This window comes from Camelus ferus, chromosome 16 (assembly GCF_009834535.1).
Source record: "Camelus ferus isolate YT-003-E chromosome 16, BCGSAC_Cfer_1.0, whole genome shotgun sequence".
NCBI classification, from domain to species: Eukaryota; Metazoa; Chordata; class Mammalia; order Artiodactyla; family Camelidae; genus Camelus; species Camelus ferus.
In genome coordinates, this window is record NC_045711.1 from 18,839,906 (window position 1) to 18,863,109 (window position 23,204).

Genomic DNA, 23,204 nt, shown 5'->3' on the forward strand with positions numbered 1-23,204 from the left:
GTGCAGCCTGGAGGCCGTGGCTCACGTTTTGAGTAGCAGTTAAACCTGGGGAGTGTGAGGCCACTGCTTGCACGCACGGGCTGTTTGGATGTGTGAGTTCTGGGGTGCTGTGTACGAAACAAGTGTTACTTGTCCGTGGTTGCGTCCAGTGAAACAGGGCCACTTGCAGCCCGTGCAGAGGCCACGTGTTTCACTGCTTGCGTGTCAGTGGAAGTGTGGGCTGTGTGAAGCTTTTGTTAGAAGGGTGGTGATGGTGCCTCTCTCGCGAGCCGCACAGTTGGGGTGGGGCAGGCTTGGAATTCATCTAAGACATCGGTGTCCTGTCCGAACCCCACCTGTGCTCACAGCTGGGCCGTGTCCACCAATGCCCAGGCTTCTGAAATCAGACGTTGGTGCCACCAACTCAGCTGTGTGATCCCAGCCAAGGACCCAACCTTTCTGAGCCTCTTTGCTTTTTTCTAAATGTGGGAGAGACTAGCGCCTACCTTAGAGGCACTTAAAATTTGTTTATAAATTGTGTTATAATACACGTAACAAAACCTGCCGCCTTCACCATTTTGGGTGTTAATACAGTCACATTGTTATGCAGCCATTCTCTAGACCTTTTTCATCTTGTGAAACTGAAACTGTCCTCCCTGGCAAAAATCCCTGGCAGCCATGATTCTTCTTCCTCTCTATGAATTGACTGCTTAGGAAAGCTCAGATAAGTGGAGTCATGCAGCGCTTGTCTTTCTGTGTCTGGCTTATTTCACTCAGTGTAATGTCCTCAAGGTTCACTCTTGTTGTAGCAGGTGTCAGAATTCCTGTCCTTTTCAAGGCCGAGTAATATTCCACGGCACGTGCACACCACATTGTGCATCTGCTCACCTGGGGGTGGACGCTTGGGCTGCTTCCACCTCTGGCTAGCGACAGTAGTGCTGCTGTGAACATGGGCGTGAGAATCTCCCTGAGATCCCGCTTTCAGCTCTTGGGTATGTACCCAAAAGTGGAATTGCTCAATCGTATGACTGTTCTCTTGTTAACTTTTTGAGGACGCTGTCCCATTTCCCACGAGGGCTGCCTCATCTCACATTCCCACCAAGCATGCACGAGGGCTCCAGGTTCCCCGCAGCCTTGCCAGCGCTTGCCACTTTCTGGTTCTTTGACAGCAGCCGTCCTCGTGGGTGGGAGGTGCTGTCTCACTGTGGTTTGATTTGCACTTCCCTAATGATTAGTGACACTCAGCGTTTCTGCTGTGGGCGTGTTGGCCATTTGTGCACCTTTCTGGAGGGACGTCTGTTCAGGGCTTTCGCCCCGTTCAGGTGGGGTTTGCCATTGGATGGTGAGGGCTCTTACTTTGCTGGGAAGGCTGCTGACTCCTCATCCCTGCACAGACGTCCTCTGACTCTGCAGGCTGCCGTCTTGCTCTGTCGACTGTGTCCTTTGATGCGGAGGAGGTTTAGCCCTTCCGCAGCCCAGTCTGCCGTTGTTTTCTGGTGTGGCCTGGACCCTCGGTGTCACAGCCGTGAAGCCATGGCCACACCCAGTGTCACAACGCTCTCCCCTTGTGTTCTCTTCTGAGAGCTCCAGCTCTTGGGAGTTGGGACAGGGTCACGCAGGCCCCCGCCCCCACCGCGTCCTGTCCCAGAGCGAGTCGCCCCGCGCTGCTGCTGGCGCTGCCCACCTGCTTGCGGGGAGGATGTGGTGGGTCTGGTCCCTCCGGCCCCCTGCCAGGGCCCCTTGCTCCAGGAGAAATGTCAACCAGTTTCCTTTCTGAATTCACAGAAAAGGCCACAGATGGCTCCCTGCAGAGCGAGGACTGGACGCTGAACATGGAGATCTGCGACATCATCAACGAGACGGAGGAAGGGTGCGTGGGCCCCGCACCCCACCCCAGGGCGGGTCAGCTCCCGCACTCACTGCCCACCGGGCCTGCGGGGCTCGGGCTGCACGCCGTGTTCCGTTTCTAGTCTGTTTGCTTCAGCACTGATGAGCCAAGACCCTGCATTTTCTGTCCTCTTCCGTCCACCTCCCTGCCCAGCTCCCCAAAGGCGCTGCTTGATGTAGAGCGGTGACCACCTCTTTGAATGACCTGCTTTTAATCACAAGTGAAAATGAGGCTGCTAGGTTACTCGGCCCCCAGTGGTCATCTGTCTTTGCAGCCAGACCCCGCCTCCTCCTGCCCCTTCACAGACCTGGGGCTGCGTCTGCCCTGCTGGACGGGAGGGGGCCCAGGGTGAGGGGGCCCACGGGAGTGGGGAATGGGGAGGTGAGAGTTAACCCCCAGCCGCCCCTGCATCCCTGCGCTGCCGGGTCTGTATCCTCTGCTGCACCACTGCGATGTGGCGTTTACGTTGCTTCCACACTGGCCACTGTTTGATGCTCTGTCCACACCACCCTCTCTTAAACCACCTCCAGATGGGGGCAACCCTGGCCTTGCCCCGTGGCGCTGTGTTGACCGGCCTGGCCGTGTGTAAACTGGGGACCTGCCTCTGCAGGCTGGTTCTGCTTTCATGCAGCGAGTCCTTACTGGGTGCCTGTCTCGGGCCAGGCCCCTGTCCGAGACGGCGCAGTGACCAGGAGCTGACGGTCCAGAGTGGGGAGGCGGCCCCTAAACAGGACACTTAGAACACAGCTGGGGCAGCAGGTGACCACGCTGTGGGGGGCTGAGCTGGGCGGGCCCCTGTAAACTGCCGTCAGGGAAGGCCTTGCTCAGGTGGGCCCAGGACAGGGCGTGAGGGCAGCGGGGCTGAAGTGTGACGGTGCTGCCCGGAGGACTTCCCAGCACGGGTCCTGGGACAGAGCGGGGAGGTTGAGGGACACACGTCCTTCCACGGGGAGGAGCCTCTCACAGTGGCCGGGCTCCTGCCCTACCCCATGGAGGGTCCTGGCCTGCGCTGTCAGCCCCGCCCGTGATCTCTGTGCGGCCGGGAATCTGCTTTGTTCAGTTTGTTGCACTCCCAGCACTGGGACGGTTCTTGACAGACACCTGTTGGGTGGGTGAGTATGTGGATGCAGCCCTGGGGAGCTGTCTGAGGAGCAGGACAGGCAGGTGAAGGTGGGCACAACCCTGTGCAGCAAGTGCTCCACGAGGGCCGGGTGCAGCTCGGGAGAGCCCGGCGCAGGGCTTCCTGGAGAAGGTGACATCCAGGTGGAGGGCTGCAGCCCATGCGGGCTTGGCCAGGCGAGGTGGGGGTGGCAGGGAGGAGAGTGGACAGGCTGGACAGTGGGATCAGGGGCCTGGCGCCACCAGCCTGGGTGACCCTGTGCGGGTCTGCCTCCCGCATCTGTCCCCTCATTTATAAAACGGGCCCCAACGGTAGGTTGCTCATGTCATGAATGCCCTTGCCCTGTAGCCCCCTGAGCCCCTGCTGAGCCCTGGGCTCCACCCTCAAGCCAAGGGGCAGCCGTTTTAATGTGGGGGAAACTGAGGCTCAGAGTGGTTTGGTCACTGGCCAAAGGTCTCAGTGCAGTTGGGAAGGGCCAAGGCAGGAGGCTAGCCTGGCTGACCGGGGCCCAGCCGCCCAAGCTGTGTCTGCCCTTCGGTTGGTTGTTTGGAGTGTTGTGTCTGGGAGGCCGTGGTCCTGGTGGGCTGTCCCGAATGCCCAGGGTTCAGGTTGCCTCCAGCCGGGCCCCTGTGTGGCTGTTGCTCGTGTCCTGGTTCCTTGTCATGAACTGGAGTGCCTGGCTGAGTAACAGGGCCAGTAACAGGGCCTCACCCAGGTCTACGTAATTAGGGCCCAGGCATTTGGTACGTGGATTTGGTAAACGCTCCCCAGTTGATTCTGAGGAGGCTCTGGTGAGGGTCCCTACCTGGTCATTTTTAGGATCACCTGGCACCTTCCCCAGCTCCCCGAATCCTTGTGCCCCAGCCTCCAAGCTGCAGGGGCCCAGAGGAGTAGCCCCAGGTAGATGCAGTGGAGCAGGGTGACCACTGTGGGGGGCAGGGAGGTGTTCAGGGTGGTGGAGGGGGCACAGCCGTGCCCTCCCTGGGTGGGGGGGGGTGCAGTTCTGGATCCGAAAGACAAGGCGGTTCAGTAGCATTGGAAAGAAGGTCTCTTCTGAGTGTGGGGTCCGAGGAGGCTTTCGGGAGGCTGGAGATGGCCCAGGGGCCGGATCGGAGGCCCCGACCTTTCCTCCAGGAGCTGCCAGGCTAACCCCTCCCGCTCCGTCTCTCCTCTCCAGTGTCCCCAGCCCTCCTCCTGTCTGATCTGCTGCTCAAAACTGTGCGCTTCTCCAGCAGAACGTTGGCCTCCTCTCTGCAGCCTCTCCCCCGGGGAGGGAGAGGAACACTTGCTCTGTGCTCCCCCAGTCACTCTCAGGCAGCAGCTCCTCAGGGGGAGGGGTTCATTCTCACTCCACCCGGGAGCCCGCCGGCTCCGGTTCCCTCCACTGCCATCACCCCCCACCCTGGAGAGCCCTAAGCGCCCTGCCCTGTCCGTGATCGCAGCCCCTGGAACCCTTCCCATTCTTCTGCTTCGTGGAAGTTCAAGAGTAGAGGGATGAGCCAGGACTGAGGGATGGCAGCCTTGGGTCAGGAGAGAGAGAAGAAATCAAGCCGTGCTCCCCTGGCCTGCAGCTGCTGACTTTCACTGGCTCAAGTCCCCAGAATCCTCAGCCAAGAGCTTGTCAAGTTCCGCATTTGCAGGACTCAGCCTCCCTGTTCGGAGATCAGGGACCCGCGCCCCGTCAGCCCTTCCCCTCGGGAGCCAGGGATTCCTGCCAGGCAGCCCTGCTTCAGGTCGGGGGTGGGAAGTAAGTGGCCCGGGCCTTAAGTTTCCTCCAGGAGCCTCGCCTTGCTGCCGCGAGTCTCTGTCTGAGTTGGGCTGGTCAGCGGCGCCTCTCCCCTCCCCTCCTGCACCTTCCTCACACACTTTGGGAAGGGACTTTGTTGTCTGGTAAATAGATAGTAACTATTTCAGAACTGCAGCAGCAGGAGGCCCCTGACGTACGAACCTTCAGCTTTGGAAAGACCCAGCTCATACTCACACTGATGTGTCAGTTGGGGGAAGGCTGGAGCCCCCCTTGTGGAGGCAAAGAGCGGGCCCCCAGAGGGGTGACGGGTCGGCGGGGCAGGGGCCTCATGCCAGAGGTCGCTCCTAGCCCCACAACTTTGTTGACTCCCGGCTTAGAAGTAAATAAATAAGATGTTAGACACAAGGGCTGCACCTAACAGGCACCCTTATTGGGCTGGCGGGGACCCACCCTCGCAGCGGTACCCGGGCTTCAGGAAGAGCCGTCCCGCGAGCCGAGCAGGCAGCTTGTGAAGCGCAGCCAGTTCTCTCCATTACCTCAGAACACCCAGCTCCTTAGGTTTTGAGGGGACTTACTCAGGCTTCTCAGGGAGAAAGGTGTTCCAGGAGCCAGGCAGGCTGACCTCCAGGCCCAGCCGCTCACTCCTTTCCCTGCAGGGAGCCCAGCCCGGGCGGGCTAGCCCTGTTTTGAGTGAGTGGTGCCTGCGGGTGCTGCAGAACTCAAAGGGCTGCAAAAGGCGATGCAGTGGATAGCCGCCCGGCGCCCTGCCCTGGGGCCGCAGTCTCCTCCCGGGCTGCCCGGGCAGGGCGTCGCAGTGACCTGCTGTCTGCCGCGGTCCTTGTGTGGCTCTGCCCGGCCCTGCAGACGCTGCCCGCCGTGTCTCAGATGCCCGAGGAGTGCCTTTGTTCTTTCCTGCAGCCGCGCAGTGTCCTGCTGTGCGGTGGACGTGGTTTACTTTGACCTGGTTCACGTGGACGGACGTCGGGTCTGTTTCCAGCCTCCCGCACCTGCAGACAAGCTGCGGCAGATACCTGTGCCGGCCTGGCTGACATGAATGGGCATGACTCGGTAGGAAGGGGCCCCAAAGTGGGATTTGCAAGGATCGTAATCGGTCCTCTCCTCCAGGCCAAAGGATGCCATCCGAGCCCTGAAGAAGCGGCTCAACGGGAACCGGAACTACCGAGAAGTGATGCTGGCGCTGACCGTGAGTGCTGCCCACAGCCGGCGGGAGGGCGTCTGGGAGGCACAGCCCGGGCAGCGCGGCGGCGGGTGGCTGGGTGTGTGCGCTGCTGGAGGCTGGCAGTGCCTTCTGCTGGTGCCCTGGGCTGGTCCACCCTCTGAAACGGGGGCCTTCACCTGGTAAATACCTCCAGCAGAAGATGAGGTGTGGGCAGCCTCGCCCAGGACAGAAGCCCAGGGCAGAGAAGCCCCAGGCCTGGGTGGGGCCCCTTGCGGCCCCAGCCTGCCCTGAGGCACCAAGGCCGCCGCTTCCTTCTGACGGCAACGCTGACTCCCACCAAGTACCTGCCCAGGTGCTAACGCAGGTGCTCCCACTAACCTTCCAGAACAGGTTCCTCATCCCCTTTGGCAGATGAAGAAACTGGCTCAGAGGGGCCCAGAGGGTTGCCCAGACCTCACAGTTCCTGGGGTGCCAGACTGGATTGTGGGGTCAAAACTGAACGTCACCACGCAGGTTCTTGGGGAAGTCAGCCGAGCTCCTCCTTTCGGGAAGGAACAGGCCAGATTTTTGCCCTTCCTTAAAAAGTCAGAAAATGGAGACAGACGACTTCAGGTGTGATTTCTGTCTTGGAAGCGAACATCCTTTCAGATGTGGCGAACACCAGGCCGCAGTGAGCTCCTGTCGTAGAAGCTTGAACAGGCCAGCAGGTGGACTGATCTGTCGGCTTGGAGAGTGAACGACTTACCCAAAGCAGCTGTAACTTGCTCCTTTTAAAGCAGAGAAGCCGTTTGGATTTTCCCCCCAAGTGAAAACCCAAGACTAATAGGGGAGCTCTCTGCCGGGGATTGGGGTTTGAATAAGAAAGGGGGAAAAGACCAGCTGAGGAGCAGGGGTAGAAGGCTTCTGTTTTTTCCCTCAGAATCTGAACCGCAGCTTTCATTCAGCCCAGAGTGATGCCCAGAATGGACTGATGAAAACAGTCATCACCAGGCAGTGAACTATGAACACGCCGGCGGTTTTCCTGGTCTCTGAACCGCATCCAACTTCGCGGTAACCGCGCCGGGTGGAGACCTCTCTGGAGGGGCTCTGCCTTTGCCGCCTCCTCCTGCAGCGCCGAGGGGCGCCGCGCAGCCCGTGCTGCTGGCCGGGTCCTAATTGTACAGTTGTAGTGATGAGCAGTGACGCTGAGCGGCTCTTCCTGGACCTGTTGGCCACGTGTGTGCTTCTTTGGAGAAATATCTGTTTAAGTCCTTTGCCCGCTTTTAAACCAGACGCTTTGTGTTTTTGCTGTTGAGTTGTATGAGTTCCTAGTGTATTTGGGATGCTAACCCCCCATCAGACAGATGGTTTGCAAATGCTCTCTCCCGTTCCGTAGGTTGTCTTTTTATTCTGCCGACTGTTTCCTGTGCTGTGCAGAAGCTTTTTAGTTTGACGGAGCCCCACTTGTTCGTGTTTTTATCGCTGGTGCGTTGGGTGTCAAATACAGAAAACCGCTGCCAAGACCCAAGTCAGGGAGCCTTTCCCTACATTTTCTTCTAGGGGTTTGATAGTTTCAGGTCTTACCTTTAAGTCCTTCATCCATTTCGAGTTCATTTTTGTGAGAGCTATCAGAGAGGGGTCCAGCTTCATTCTTCTGCGTGCGAATGTCTAGTTTTCCCAACATCATTTGGTGAAGAGACTGTTTTCCTCCACTGCGTATTCTGGGCTCCCTTGGCAAATGTTGGTTGACCATATGTGTGAGGTTTTATTTCTAGGCCCTATTTAGTTCTGTTCCACCGGTCTGTTTGTCTGTTTTTATGTCACCGGCACACTGTTTTGATTCCTATAACTTTGTAATGTAGTTTGAAATCAGAACGTGTGCTGCTTCCGGCTTTGTTTCTCTTTCTCAGGATTGTTTTGGCTGTTCGGGGCCGTTTATAGTTTCTTACGAGTTTTAGGATTTTTTTTCTGTTTCTGTGAAATCTGTGGATGGCTTTGGGTACTGTGGACATTTTAACAGTATTAATCCTTCTGACCCAAGAATGTGGGATTCCTTTCCATTTACTTTTGTCTTCTTTAATTTCTTCTATCAATGTCTGGTAATTTTCAGAACACAGATCTTTCATCTTGGTTAGATTTATTCCTAAGTATATGTTTATTTCAACGTGGTCAGGTCTTTGCTGCAAATCCCACGATGCCTTTGGGAGACCCGTGAGACGTGCAGACCCGTTTTTCCTCCACTGCAGGCCCAGCCTGGCACTCAGCGGGCACATGTCTGCTGGCACCGCTCTTCCGCCTGGGTCTTCGTTCTCCCTGTCAGTTGATCTCACTGCCCCCGCTTCTGGTGGGGCTTTCCTGACTCCGCATCTGTCCCCACCAAGACTGCCTGGGTTTTCCCAGACAGGAGCTGCTCGGGGCTCTGAGGGGCTGCCTACTCAGGCTTTCCTGTATTTCTGATTGCTTGGAGGCGTCCCTTGACTACTCTGCGAGCATGACTCCATTCCGGAAAATTCCCACCACGTCCCAGACCCTGCAGCTGCAGGGGCAGAGCTGCCTTTCCCCCGAGCAGCCTGCAGTGGGCCTTGCCAGCTGTGGGGGGCTTTGCATCTCTGGCTCTGCTGGCTCTGTGGCCCCACTAACTGTCCGGGGTGTTTCAGGGACCACGTGAGGCAACAGGAATCGAGCAAAGGTTGCCTGTCAGAGGAGGAGGAGGGCAGGCCCTATGCCTGGTGCGGCTCCGAGGAGGCCCCCTCCTATTTTTGGTCCAACCAGCATTTGTACCGACACCAGTTTCTCCAGCTTTCCAAGCCTCTTAACTCTAAAAAAACGGGATGACAACCTCTACTTAAAGAGAATTCATGAGTGCTGAGGATGGAGTGAAATCACATGCAATGTGAGAGTCTCTCCCGGGTCAGCCGTGAGGTCTCCTTCAGTTGCGTCACTGTTAGGGATTTACGTGGCCCTGCTTTGCCCAGGTAGAGCCCCATCGTGTGACCCCAGCCCCGAGGAATGGCTCCCCAGGTCACCAATGGTCAGCTAGTTTGGGCAGAGGATATGTGGAGCTGTCAGCAGTGTCCCCTTTGCTGGTGACGTCGTTCCCCGGAGGCAGTCCCCACTAGGGGACGTGGCATTGGCGGTGCCAGCCTGGGGCTGGATTTGCAGAGAGCCGCCTGAGAGGCCCGAGGCTCCGTCCAGTGGTCCCCCTGGATCCCAGGACCCCCCCCCCCCCGCACCGGGCTGTGAGGACAGCAGGCCTGTGTTGCAGACACACTCGCACCCTGACTGCAGTCCTGCCTCGGGGCACAGGCCCCACTTTCAGCCGGAGAAGCTGGCTCAGACAGGACGGCCCTGGGCCCTTCAGGCAGAAAGCCGTGGGCCCGAGCTGCGAGTCCACATCGGCCGTCCGGCCAGGACCCACGAGCGCCTCACTTTCCTGTGTGGCTGAGGCCTGTGTAACTTACTTTTCCAGGGAAGGGCGGAGGGGCAGGGTCTGAATTGAACGTGGGCCTTCGCGGCGCACCGACCACACCGGGGTGAGGATCCTTGGCCTGCTGCCGTGGCTGCAGCAGCAGGTGTGGGGGCCGTGGGGCGTGAGAGTGTGTTTGCTCCCTCATGTAGGGAGGCCTGGAGCCAGGACTTAAACGCTCATGTTGGCCCCACTGAAGCACCAGCCTCCTCCTTGTGCAGAGCTGGTACCCCAGTCAGCAAGGAGCCACTGTCTTCCTGGATGAGGCCATGTGGGGACGCCTGTGCCCTCTGGGTCTGACTCCGGAGGAGACGTCGGAATGGCCTCCAGGAGGAGGAGGGGGTGCCGAGAACCAGCTGCTCCTGGGAGGGACTCCCGGTGCTGACCCCTCTCTCCGTTCCTCCCGCGTCAGGTGCTGGAGACGTGCGTGAAGAACTGTGGCCACCGCTTCCACGTCCTCGTGGCCAACCGAGATTTCATCGACAGCGTTCTGGTCAAGACCATCTCCCCCAAGAACAACCCCCCCACCATCGTACAGGACAAGGTGCTTGCCCTCATCCAGGTGGGTGGCTCGGCCGCGTCCCATGCGGAGGCTGCTCAGGTGTGGCCTCCTCTCAGAGGGTCCTCACGCTTTCCCATCATTTGGAGGAAAGAATGGAGGCTTCTGGGTTTAAATCCCTGTTGAGACATTCTTTTTTTTTTAAACTTTTTTTTATTGAGTTATAGTCAGTTTACAGCATTGGGTCAAATTCCAGTGTCGGGCACAATTTTTCAGTTACACATGAACGTACAGACATTCGTTGCCACGTTCTTTTTCGCTGTGAGCTACCACGAGATCTTGTATGTATTTCCCTGTGCTACACAGTATAATCTTGTTTGTCTATTCTGCATACGCCTGTCAGTACCTACAAATTTTGAACTCTCAGTCTGTCCCTGAGACATTCTGACTTTCTATCATTACCCCACTGGGGTAAAGCCCTCAGCGGTGGCTGTCCAGCCAGGTGACAGGCCACTGCTGGTGTTTTCTGGGCGCCTGGCCCTCGCTGCCCACAGGGGACAGGCCTCTGAGCCACCAGGGCCGCCGTGCAGTGGGAGGAGCTGTGCAGAGGCACGTGCAGGGGCCGCACCACAGGGCGGGGCGGGGTGGTCAGGGTTCCCTGAGGACGTGGCGCTTCTCTTGGCCCCTGTAGGCTGACCAGCTGGGTGGGAGGGCAGAGGGCAGGAGGGCAGGCAGAGAGCAGTGTGGGTAGAGGCCCTCCACCCCCAGAGGGCGGCCGGCACTCGGGACGCGTCCATTGTCGCTGGCTCTGTGATGGACGGCCCCAAACTCAGCACTTCCGCAGCAAACGTGTATCGTCTCTTAGCGTCCAGGGAGCAGGTGTCCAGGAACAGCTCTGCTGGGTGGTTCTCCTGAGGTTGCGTCAGGGCGTCGTCCGGGCTGCCTCATCTGAAGGCCCGGCCACGGCCAGAGGAGCCACACCCAGGGGGCCCCCCACAAGGCTGTTGGCAGGAGGCCTGAGTGTCTCACCATGTGGTCTCTTGAGTGTCCTCGTAACATGGCAGCAGGTGCCCAGAGTGTGGGTGACGCTGCAGCGCCTTTTAGGGCCGCATTGTGGAGCCACGTGTCACGGTTTCTGTCGTGTTCCGTTGGTCAGAGGGAGTTCCAGCCTCAGGAGCAGGGGATTCAGCTGCAGACCTTCCCGAGGAGAGCGGAGGGTGTGGAGGAACGTGGAGCCAGGCCCTGGTGTGCTGAGGGGTGCAGGTGTCGCAGGCAGGAGAGGAGGCTGCGCTGTGTCCTGCAGGTGGTGGGGGCGCGGTGACCGTCTCTCAGCCCCTGCCGACAAGGGCTGTGCCGTGGAGAGGAGAGACCAGGGCCCGTGGGAGCTGAGGGGAGGGGGGACCCCGGGCTGAGGCATGGGGCTGGGGAGCCGGGCAGCTGCGGGCTCTGGCTGTTCTTTCTCCTGCGCCCTTTGCCTGAAAGGCTGCCCCACAGCCTGGGTGGGCAAACGCCTGCAGTCTCTGGGCACGTCTGCACAAACCTGCGCGGTCTGGAGCATAGAGCCGTGGTCAGGAGGTCACTGTTACCCGTAACGAAGGATGAGTGCAGTTCGCCAACAGCGTGAAGAAGGGGTGGTGGGGACCAGGCGGCCGGGCCCGCGGAGATCCTGGGGAGGGCAGTGCCCGGAGACCCCGACTCTGGGGACGGAAGTCTGGTCCCAGAGCATCAGCAGGACATGCCAGAGCCTCTTTTCGTCCAAAGAACAGAACCCCTAGTTTAAGTCAGCAATTACTTATTGATCTGAAATTTGATGATTTGAAACTTGAGGAGCAGGGAAGTAAGTGGTGCACATTTGCATGAGGTTTTAGTGTGGGCTTTGGTGTGCAGGCCAAGGACGAAAGCACGACTCTCTCCCCTCGGAACTTCCTCTGGGTCTCCCAGCCCCTGACTCCGGGGCTCAGGCAGGAAGGGGGAGGGACTGGGCAGCGGGGTGGACGCTCCACTGCTGACCGCTCGCTCCCGGACGGACCCTCTGCTTTCCAACGGGCAGCTTGCCAGCACCCGTCTGCCACTCCCTGGCTTCAGGTCGGGGACCAGGGACGACCGGGCCAGCAGAGGCCCGGCCCTGGAGTACAGCCTTGACTCTCAGCCGGGCCAGCAGTCTAGGGGGCTCCCATGTTGTCACTGCCACCTCAGCCCGTGTGGCCGTCCTCCTCTGCTCCTGAAGCTGGACGGTTAGGACGCTGAGTAACCATGAGAACGTGTTCAGCCTGACTGGACAAACGCGGACGAACTGCCTCCTCTATGCCAGGCGAGACCCAGCCCGGCAGAGGCCAGGGCCCAGCTGTGGGCACCGTCCCAGGAAGGAGCCGGAGGCCCATGGCGGCATCTCTGCTTCCCCCGCATCATAGCCTTCAGCAGGGAGTGCACGGTCCGCTGACAGCCCCGCACCGGACGGCACAGGGGTCCCGAACGGGAACAGGAGTGGAGGGAGGCCGTTAACCACCGCTGCCTGGTCGGTTAAATGACAGATGCCAACTCCGGCTGCCCGGGCCAAGGGGGCGTCTGTCCTGACAAGGCAGGCTCCCCAGGGTCCCCTTGAGCTCTTTGTCGCCCCATAGAAATAAAGGGAGGGGGAGAAAAGAAGAAAGAAAAGCAGGAAGCTTCTGTCACGCTTTTTCTCCCCAGCCTCCCACAGCGGGCCGGGAAACTGGTCTTAGACTCCAAAGTTTAGACCCTAAATGAAATGCTGGCACATTTTGGAGCTGTGGTCGCGGGACTCAGCTGGATCTCGGGTTGGGGGGCGCAAGCTGGTGGAGGGTGGGGCTCTGGGCGCTCCCCTGGGGCCCATCCAGGAAGAGGGGTCGGCCAGGAGGGCTGTCCTGCCGTGGCGTTCAGCCCCGGGTGGGCAGGTTGGACAGGTGGACCAGGGAAGCCGGCCTACGGCAGGGTCTGTGGTGAGATGCTGAAGCAGGAGAAGCGGGTGAACGAGGCTTTTTGGAAACTGACCTTGTCACGTCAGGTGGTCCGCTGCTTAGAGGCAGGGTGTCTGTGCCCAGGGAGGCGGGAGGCAGCCACACCTGTGACAGCGGCAGAACTGCAGGAGCGGCGCCGCCCTCTCCTCTGGGCGTGTGGTGGGGGCCCTTGGGATGCACAGCTTTTTTCGATACGTCCTGTAACTTCTGAAAAACAGAATTTTTTAAAGATGTTAGCAGTTTCATGGATCGACAAGTGGCCGTCTGTGGGAGTGTTTGTTCTCTCCTCTCTGTTGTTTTATTTAGGGACCTAGTGGGCACGCTTTCCGGTGGGCTTTTCCTTGCGGGCATGGAGGCAGGTGCTGTGGGCAGTCACCTCGCCCGTCGGACGGGCGGGCGTCTCCGCTCCGGCTGACTCATCTGCTCTGTCTGCCCGGGGCTCCTCCTGCTGGGCTGAGCAGAGGGTGGAGGCCGCCTGCTCCTGCCCTCACACGTCCTGCCGGCACAGCCTCGCAGGCCCTCCAATCCGATGTTGCCAGGCGTTAATCTCCTGGGATCGGGATGCTCTGCTCTGCAGGCTGAGCCTGGGTGCCAAGGTGCTGCTTCCCGGCTCCTCTCAGGGAAGCGCCACGTGCAGGATGGTGTGGAGGCTTGTCAGAGCACTGTGCCCCCCAGGCGCTCCCTCACCGGCCCCCTTTCCCCCCAGGCATGGGCCGATGCCTTTCGGAGCAGCCCTGACCTCACGGGCGTCGTGCACACGTACGAGGAGCTGAAGCGGAAGGGGGTGGAGTTCCCCACCGCAGACCTGGACGCGCTGTCTCCTATACACACCCCGCAGCGGGTGAGCCTCCCCAGCGCCTGTCACGGGCCCCCTGCGGCCGCCCCGTTTGAACTGTTCGGCTTCTCACCAGCTTTCTTGAAGCTCCAGGGTGTTTCTTTTTAATAGTGGAGCCTGGGGTGGGGGTGTGCAGTGCAGGAGCGAGACAGCTGGCAGGCGGTTACGTGGCGGGAGTGCCCCCCCCACCGTTGCTCCCCGACTCTGGAAGAAGATAAAGACGAGTCGGTGCAGTTACTCTCAGGGAAATGTCTGCTTGGCAGAGCCATCCTGGGAGGGCCTCCACACTGCCCTTCAGAGCCGGGTCTGGTGTGCGGGTGCCCTCACAGCATCCCCGGCCACAGGGCAAGGGGCACCTTCCAGGCGTTTCACCGTGCAGCTCAAATGGACGCAAACTTCCATTTGAGCTGAGAGGGTCAGCACCAATCCAGACACCCTTGAATCCCATCAGCCTCGGGATTCAAAGCCTGGGGAGAGCCCGCTCAGGCCTCCCACAGCCTCGCTCACATCGCTGCAGCCCTGCTTCAAAGTGAATGGTGCACAGGCAGGGCTGTCCATCCTCTCGTGGGGAGGCCGGCAGCTTGGGATCTGGGAAGCACCCGCCCCTGCTCGCCCGCCACTGGGCTGGCCGTTTGCCATCTCTGAAGTGGGGAGGGCGGGAAGGACAGAGCCATGCAGGGAATTGCACTTCCCAAGTCTTGTTTTGGGGTGAGCCCTCCAGAGCACCGGCTGACACAGAGCAGTGCTCTGTGTACGAACAGCATTCGGTAAGTTGTGTAATTACTGTTTGTACTAGTCTCCTTGTAAAGGCCAAAAAGTCATCTTTTGTCACCAAGTAAGGATTCCTGACTAGCAAAACTTCATAGCAGCCCCTCCACTCGGATTCTGAGGTGGTCCTAGCAGTGGGACTGTGACCTGGGCTCTGCAGATGGCCGGGTGGGACGTGCAGCCCCGGGAGGGGAGTGCCGGGTAGGTGTCAGGCCAGCGGTGGGTGGGAGGCCCGGTGAACAGAAGGCTTTGCTGTTGCCGCACAGAGCGTCCCGGAGGTGGACCCAGCTGCCACCATGCCCAGGTCCCAGTCGCAGCCGAAGACGAGTGCCGGCTCCTACTCTGCGCCTCAGGCCCCGGCTCTGAGTGTGACTGGCCCCATCACAGCCAATTCAGAGCAGGTACGTACACACTTCTGGGTCACAGGTGAGCAGGCCGACTGTGCGCCTTCTACTCCGAGGACACAGGGCACTGTGCTAGGTGTCAGTGACATGGGTGTCAGGGCCTGGCCTCTCTCCTGGTGGCTTGCCGTCGAGTGACAGCGTGGTCACTCCGAGGTGGGAGCAGGGCCCGAGTGCTGCATGAGCCCAGAGTGGGGGCAGCCTGGGGGGCGGCACTGCTGAGGTGCCTTGCAGGGGGCGGGGCATGGCCCGGGGCAAGGAGGGGTGGGGCGTGTGCTCTGGGAGCGGCAGGTGGATGGCTTGGAGGCTGGGGCAAGGGCAGGTCTGGAGGTAGGTCTGGGGCAGGGCAGGCGGAGGATGAGCCCCAGAGCCCAGAGATGGAGCTGAGTCATGAGCGCCCCGGGTGTCCCGCAGAGACGTCTACATCTTCCTGTGCGAGGTCAGCCTGGGCTGTGGAGGCAGAGGCCGGCACGGAGCCTTCAGGAAGGGTAGTCCTGCTTCACCCCAGACGCTGCCCACCTCCCTGAGCTGTGTCCTCGGGGGGCCGGTCCCGCCCCAGCCCCAGCCCTGAGCTGTGTCCTCGGGGGCAGGGCTGCCTCAGCCTCAAACTGGATTTTTTTTAGATGAGTCTGAATAATTGTCTTTAGATGAATCTAGAGAATTTCCATTAGTAAAAACTTGAGAATTGGTCAGACTTGGAAAAAAAAACCCCAAAGTTTATATTTTTTTAATTCTTATTTAACATTTGTGACAAGTAATTCTTACGGAACCGCATTTGAACAGAGAGGTCTGGGGGCAGCTGAGGGGCAGACCACTCTGCCACGGGGGTCAGTGGGTCAGTCCTGGTACCACCATTAAGAAAATGAAAAAAATAAAACACAGAGGGGTCAAGCGATTGTGCTGGTTAACAGAGCACGTGCACGTTTCCCTGCTGCCAGCTCCAAGGAGGGCCATGGTTGGGCAGGAGGTGGGCTGGGGAGTCAGGCCTGAGCTAGACACCAGCTCTGCTCCTCCCAGGGGACATAGACACCGAGCCTCAGTCTCCTGAGAGCAGGTCGGGGCATGGATCCCTTGGTAGGGAGCCGGTGGGGTGTCTTCTGCCAGAAGTAAGTGGTTCATGCTGGCCAGCCATCAGAGATCCTAGACTCCCGGCTGGAGTCTGCAACCACAAGGTTCCTGGACGAGGGTCCCGCCCCACAGGGACCTTGGGGGCCACACCGTCCACCATGTGAACGCACAGAGACAGGGCCTGAGAGGTCCACTTCCTGCTGCAGGCCCCACAGTGGGAGAGCCCCTCTCCCCCACGTCCCCGGCAGCAGCCGCAGTGGCAGCCTGGTCCCCCAGTCAGGTCTTTGCCAGCTGCCCTCACCCTCACGGGCAGGCGGAGTGAGGCCGTGTCCCGCCAGGCGCAGGCTCACTGGCCTCCCCCGGCCTTCCTCCCTGGCCCCAACAGATCGCCAGGCTGCGCAGCGAACTGGATGTTGTTCGAGGAAACACAAAAGTCATGTCTGAGATGTTGACAGAAATGGTCCCTGGGCAGGAGGACTCGTCCGATCTGGAGCTGCTGCAGGTGAGGGGCCTCGTCTCGTGGAAGCTCCGGGCCAGGGGCACGCAGGGAGGTGGGAGGTGGGGTGGGGTTGGGGTGCTGTCCTCGAGAGGGGTTGAGCCCATGTGACCCACACTCGGCCCCACAGCCCTGGGGGCCCTCAGAGTCCAGTCCCAGGCTCTCTTCTTTATTGTCCTTGAACACAGTTTTTGGGGGCGTAGGAGTAGCTCAGTGGTAGAGAATATGCTTAGCATGCGTGAGGTCCTGGGTTCAATCCCCAGTACCTCTGTTCTAAACAAAACAAAACAAAACAAAACACTTTGTGCTGATTAGAAAGTGCCAGTTGCAGAATACATGCCTTTTGAAAGAAAAAGGAAGTCAAAGAAGAAAATAATAATCTTCTTTAGTCCCAGGGTCCACAGATAAGCACATCTTTTCTTTACGATGCTTTCCCATGTTTATTTCAAATGTGGGTGAGATGATATCCCGTGCTCGATTTTGCACATCTCTGTTCACCCAACGTTACGTCACAAATGTGTGAGGGACCTTCAGCCTTCCCTGAGCGTGGGGTAAAGCAGGGGACCCTTTCCTTTTCCTGGCGCTGCGGGTTCCCAGGATGATTGCCCACATCGTGGTTCCTGAGGCTCCGTAGCTAACGGGACGCCCTGCAGACCCAGAAACCTGGCACAAAAGGGCCCAGGAGCAAGGCTGGCCTGCGGGGATCCTGCCCCAGGCCCTGCTTCTGGGTCCGCCAGACCCAGAACTATCCCCAACCCTGGCTCAGACACTCCGGCGTCTGTGGGAAGTGGCAGTGGCACTGCCCTCAGAAGCAGTGACCTTCTGGAGGGGGAGAGGGTTCTGGGAGGCCTGGGGCTGTCTCCAGCAGGAGGTGGGGCAGGTGGGCATGGCAGGGCTGCCTGGCTCTGTCCCCTGAGGGCCACACTGCACTCTGCTTCAGGCTTGCCCCGCCCCCTCCCAGGGGCTGGGCGGGTCCCTGCTGCTTGTCTGCACCTCAGGGGATGAGGGTGGGCGGAGGCCTGCCCTGGGCACCCCCTACCCCCACCCCCACCCCCACACACAGAGAGAGCCCAGGGATGTGTGGGCCGTGGTCCCTGGTCCAGAGATGTTCACAGCAGGCAGCCCATCTCCCACCACGAGGAGGGCCTCCCAGCCACAGCCAGGCTGGGGCAAGTCCCGTGTGCAGGTGCCACACTCTGGGGCACCCGGCAAGACATCATCCATCGCTACCGCATCAGCCTCCATCCCTGGCCCGCAGGGGCTCTTCCAGGCATCCCTCGAGGCACAGGAATCTGAGATGCGTCCCCAGAGAGTCCAGAAACCCAGCGGGCCTCTGGAGGCAGCTCTGTGCTGTGTCAGCATCAGAGCTCCTGCTGACAGGGGTTTGCAGTGGACGGAGCTGAGCTCCTGGCCGCAGGGGGAGCAGAACAAAGCCAGTGTGCGGCAGACGGCCCAAGCCACCCAGACAGCAGGCACCCCTGTGTACGTGTGCATGCACATGTGTGCGTGTGTGTGTACACAAGCCCGTCAGCCAAGACAAACGGAACCTGATCCCCTGGTCTCAGCTCACAGTTTTCAAAAATAGGTTGCTTCCCATGACATTTCCCTTCCCTCTGTTTTGTTCCGACTCCAAGCCGATCCACCCTCATGCTGTCGTATAAGTCAGAGGGAGGGCAGTGCTGGGCGCCAGTGGGAGGCTGTCCTTCCGGCCTGGGAGGCTCAGGGGTGGGCAGCTCGATGTGAACAGACACGGCTCTTCAGGCCGCTGGCCTCGCTCCTCCATCATTCTCGACATCGGCCTCCTTCCCTCCACAGTCGGCAGCTGGCCAGGTGGGGTTTCCCAGGGGTCACTCGGGGCAGCACCGAACAGCAAGCTTCCGCTTGGGAAAAATGCCACGATCTGCTTGGAAAGGGACAGGGTCCGACTGTGCCCTGAGGACCCCTCTGTCGAGCTGGAGAGCGGCCAGATCGCTTGGGGTAGAAGCTGGCCAGGCTCGCAGTGCTGGCCGGGGCTGTGGAAGCAAATGCATTTGTCACCATCCCAAGTGGTCACACCGTCAGAAGCGGCTCCCAACTTGAGTGTAAATTGCTGGGCAAGAGGCAGAAGAAGTGTGGAGGGGAGATTGGAGGTGTCGGCAAGGATGCCCGTTGCCGCGGCTTCCTGCCACTGCACAGTGCTTCCAGGGGTGGCCTGGCCTGCAGTCTGCAGAGCGGCAGGAACACTGGGCAGGGTGGGCGAGGGGGCACTGAGTCCCCCGGGACAGTGTGGTGGGACGTCCCTGGGAAGGTGGAGGCTTCCCTCTGAGCTGGGGGGACCCGCCCGGCAGCTGGTCCAGCTCCTCCTTGTGCTGCCTCCCCAACTGCCTGCCTCTTCTTAACATCCTGTCATTCCCTGGAAGCATGTCTGTCTCCACACGGAATAGACTTTGGGAAGCAGCACAAGCAGGCAGGAAGAGCCACAGCTTAGGCGCCCCTGGGTTCATGTCCTTACATTAGGCAGGTCACCTCACCTCGGAGCCTGGGGTGATCTCTCACCGTGGAAGGACTGGGCATCGTCTGATGAATGAGCTACAGTGTGGGCGCAGCTGTCGAAGCCACTGTGACCACAAGCTGCTCCCCTTCCACACACGGAGCTGAAGTCTGCCTCCTGGGACTCTGCCCTGGTCTGTCTGCTTGACCTGCAGCAGAAAACAAATTACTCTGTCATGTGGTGGGTCCTTAATACTAGCCAGTGGCCACCAGCCCCTCCCACGGCCCAGTCTCTACATGGTGCTAGCCTGGCTGTTGGCATCGTCCCCACGGGTCAGCCAGGGGGTTCTCAGCAGGAGGCAGCGCTGGGAAACCGAGAACTTCCATCCACTGAAGACCGTCCACCTCCCTCACCAGCTGTTCAGCCTCGTCTTCCTCGTCGTGGGTATGGGCACTGGGTCCTGCCTGAAATTTGAGACTGCCTCCCTGGGGGCTGGAGTTCTCGCCCTTAGCTGCGCCTGGGAGTCCAGCTTTCGGCATCTGTAAAGATCGCGGTGCCACTGTCGGTGCCCTCGGCTGCTCCCAGATTCCTCTCCAGCTGTGTCTTTACTCACTACCTGAGCCGGCCATGCCCAACATGGGCATCCATTCCTGGCCACCCCTCATGCCCTGGAAGAAGCCCTGGCCCATGTTGTCTCTCGGGTGGCAGGTGGTCCCCTCTTGCCTCTTGCGTCTCACTTCAACAAAAACCAGAATGATGGCACCATTCTCTCTAGAGAAATCTCATTTATCCTGCGTGTTTAGCCCGTTCGTCCCCTTTCTCTTCAGCAAAGACGTTCTCTTGCTCCCTCCCCTTTGCAGCTGTAGAAGACAGGTCCTCAGGACCTCACTCCTCCCCTTAGAACCTGGAGAGGGTTCAGAGGAGAACTGTTAGGAAGATGAGAAGATGGTTTTGCAAGGTGGGGATGAGAACGTCCCTTGGAGAAAAGATAAAAGCACTGGGATTTATTAGACTAGAAAAGAGGCTATTCTGTAAGATGCTCTGAGGAATGGAGGGCTTGTGCACAGAGCGGTGACCAGCTGGTCTCCCCTTCGTTGAGAACCAGACGCAGGGAGGCCAGGCTGAGACCTTCTGTGTCTGGGAAGTTCCTGCCCCAGCTGTTGCCAGGTGGAGGGGGAGCTGGGCCGGCTATGGCTCCCAGTGTCTCGGGACCAGGAGAAGAAGCCCAGCTGGGTGTGCAGAGGTGGCGGGAGGCAGGGGAGGGTCTCCCCGCTGAGCCGGCCGTGTGGAGGCCATGTGGTCAGCCGGTGGGTGGCGGGGTCGGCAGGAATCTTCACACTCTGGTCCTCCTCTCTATTCCGTCTCTTTTTTTCCTTCCTGTTTAATATTTTTGAAAGACAGTAACTTGAAAGGTTGAAGCAAGGAGAAGGTAAAACTTTCTGTAGAGACCCCTGATTCATGATGAGACCCCCCAGGCCTGTGTTTCGGCAAAGCTCCTGGGGGGGCCCCTGGGTGCTGGTCCAGGCGGTCCTGCCCAGCACCCCAGCCGAAGGCCACAGGCAGGAGGCCACGTGCTGGGCCCTCGGGTGTCATCCCGCCTCCGGGCAAGGCTTCCGAAATCACCTAGCGCTTCCCAAACATTCGGGAAAGTCACGGAGCCCTTCCTCCACAAGAGAAGCTGTGGTGTTTACACACGGTGTTCAGCACACACGGAAGCAGACCCACCCTGGCTGCTGGGGAGCCCGGGCAGAGCGTCACCTCTTCCCAGCCCTGGCCCCTCATCCCACTCTGGGAGAGAGGCCCAAACAGCTAATGATCAGTCACAATTGCCTGCTGCCTGCCACAGGGCCCGTGCCCACAGGGAGGCCGGGCCCAGCCCTGCCCTCTCCTGCTTCAGGTGGGAGCTTCAGGTGTGTGCAGCCTGCGGGGGGTCGGCCTGGTTCTCCTCTGGCTCGGGGCGCGGGGCTTCTGCTGTTTGGGGTGGGCTGGACCGGTCTTCCCTTTCTGGAGGCGGAGGCGCCCTGGGCGGTCTGGGGCGGCTGGGGAGTCGGTGTGTTCGTTGGCAACCCCAGAAAACACCTGAGATGCGCTATGGTTCGCAGAGGATGAGGCCAGCCTGTCCCAAGTGCCAGGAAGGCCTGGGGGCTTTTGTGGAGGAGGAAAAGCAGGTGCAGGTTCACGTCCTCAGGCTTTGAAGACGGTTTGAACAGACATGCTCTGCGCCCGCGGCGTCTGTCTCCGGAGGAAGCCAAGCCTCGGCCGGGGGAGGCGGGGAGGGGGCTTCCACCTGCCTCTCGCACACCTGGCTTTGTGGACGACCCCTTTGGTGGCTTCTCCGAGTGAGCACACGTCTTTGGAGAGCACGCGGAGGCAGGCGGAAGCGTGGGGGTAGCAGGCGCTTGTCCCCTAGGAGCTGCACAGGACCTGCCGCGCCATGCAGCAGCGCATCGTGGAGCTCATCTCCCGCGTGTGCAACGAGGAGGTCACGGAGGAGCTGCTGCACGTCAACGACGACCTCAACAACGTCTTCCTCCGCTACGAGAGGTGGGCGGGGCGGGGGTGGGGCGACGGGGTGGGGGCGGTGCTCGGGCGGCAGGGGCGGGGCGGCGGGGAGGCCGGGGGCGGGGGTGGGGGAGTAGCCCAGGAGACGGGGTCGCGGGTCAGGCCTTGCTCCGTGAGCTGCAGGCCGTCCCCCCGGGAGGGAGGACCGGGCACCGGCTGCAGCTCCTGCGCCTGCGCCTCTGACGGGCCTCTGCGCGGGAAAAGGACTGACAGGGAAAGTCTCCACCGAGGGAAGAAGATTTGCTCTTACCCGCTTTTGGAAAGAGCAAGATCTCTCCCTTCTCTGGATGTTCAGAGGCAGGCGGGGTGCAGGCCAGATGTCAGGGTGCTGCTGCGGGAACACAGTCACTCTCGCTCTCCTGCAGCCAAAGCCTTTTTGGGTTCGAGGCAGCAAACATATATGTACCTTTCCCTTCCCCATGTGGCCCGGGCAGTGTTCCCGGGGGCGGGTTGACACCAGGCAGGTTCCACCGGTCGCTCTGATGGGCGGCCGCCCCTGAAAGCGCCCCACCAGGCCAGCCTTCTCCTCCCGTGGGCCAGGTCCGGGCACCCCCTCTCAGGGCTGCCGGCTGGTGGCTGCTGTCCTGGCATTCCAGATGCTCACCTCTGGGGCCTTGGAGGGTGACTTGGCCAAGGCTGCCACAACTCTGGGCTTTTCTCAGCTTCGACTGCGGCGGTTGGGGTGGGTGGCCGGTGTCTGTCTGATGGATGAAGAGACCTCGGTGTAAGGATTTAGCCGTCCCAGCCCGTGGGGGAACAGGAGCAGACACCAGCACCTGTGGTCTTGCGGGGCGGTCCAGTTCCTCCGCCCTGAATGGGCTGCCTTTCACCTGCTAGAGCCACGAGGCCCTTCTGGCGCGGGCATTTTCGGCCCCAGTGTCACAGTTCAAGCAGAGCCGGGGCCAGGGGGCCTCTGTTGAGACCGCTTGTCCGTCACAGAGGGCTGGGGAGGTGCTCCAGCCTTGGAAAGTCTCAGGGGCCCTCTGGGCACTTGCTCCTTTAGACACTGAGGACAAAGCACAGCCCCGCAGGCATCACCCAGGTGTCCCCCCCTGGGGTCCCCCTCAGCAGGCACTGACCCCAGCGAGGGTGCAGACTGATGTTGAGCAGGGGTCTCAGCAGAACCCCAGCTGGAGAACCCCAGGGGCTGCAGTGCCTGCCTCGCCCTCAGAGGGACCCCAGCCTCCCCTCCAGGTCAGAGGAGCACACGGCCCGGGCTGCGAGGGGTGGCGGGGGGAGCTTCTGCTGGCCGCCTGGATGTGCCAGCTGACACCTGCTCCAGGGATCCCCATGGGGTGGCAGGCACAGCGAAGGAGGTGGGCCTGGTTGGTCTCCTTTCCTGGAGCTGGGTCTCTGCTGGCCTCCTGCCCTCGGTCTCCAGAAGCTCCTGGGGCCAGGGAGCATCACGGTGCCGTGTCCTGGGCTTCCGTCCCCCCTCACTCTGCCCTCCCTTCTCCGTCAGGTTCGAGCGGTACAGGTCGGGCCGATCCGCCCAGAATGCCAGCAATGGGGTGAGTATTCCTTCAGGACTCTCGCCTCTGGGGCCAGGACACCCGCCTTGGTTTGGCCTCACCTCCGGTTTCTCTAGCACGGGTGAAAGTATTTGGGCGATGGAAGAGCAGGCTCTGGTGATGGGGTCCCACGAGGCGCTGGCGGCACGTCCCTGGCGGGAGGGTGACAGCTCCCGGGACCTCCCTGTCCTGGTGACTGAGGCAGCCTCACCTCGCTAGGGTGCGGGGGTGGCCTGTGGGCTGGGCTTGCTCATGCCAGG

At 60.4% G+C, this 23,204-nt stretch overlaps 1 protein-coding gene and 1 long non-coding RNA gene across 7 annotated transcripts in view; one reads left to right on the plus strand and one right to left on the minus strand.

Moving 5' to 3' along the window:
* The window catches only part of TOM1L2 (target of myb1 like 2 membrane trafficking protein), a 70,082-nt gene that overhangs the window by 32,710 nt on the left and 14,168 nt on the right, over positions 1 to 23,204 (plus strand). For all 6 annotated transcript variants that reach the window (XM_032499017.1, XM_032499018.1, XM_032499021.1 and 3 more), the window contains exons 2-9: positions 1,765 to 1,849; positions 5,860 to 5,938; positions 9,772 to 9,921; positions 13,540 to 13,674; positions 14,703 to 14,837; positions 16,291 to 16,407; positions 21,282 to 21,415; positions 22,896 to 22,944. In XM_032499017.1, the coding sequence (XP_032354908.1) occupies positions 1,765 to 1,849; positions 5,860 to 5,938; positions 9,772 to 9,921; positions 13,540 to 13,674; positions 14,703 to 14,837; positions 16,291 to 16,407; positions 21,282 to 21,415; positions 22,896 to 22,944 (884 nt within the window). The remainder of the gene's footprint in view (positions 1 to 1,764; positions 1,850 to 5,859; positions 5,939 to 9,771; positions 9,922 to 13,539; positions 13,675 to 14,702; positions 14,838 to 16,290; positions 16,408 to 21,281; positions 21,416 to 22,895; positions 22,945 to 23,204) is intronic.
* LOC116669342 lies at positions 18,283 to 19,368 on the minus strand. The gene is made up of 3 exons (XR_004326729.1): positions 19,168 to 19,368; positions 18,912 to 19,079; positions 18,283 to 18,413 (listed from the first exon to the last, which is right to left on the minus strand). It is a non-coding gene; the product is annotated as an uncharacterized LOC116669342 (long non-coding RNA).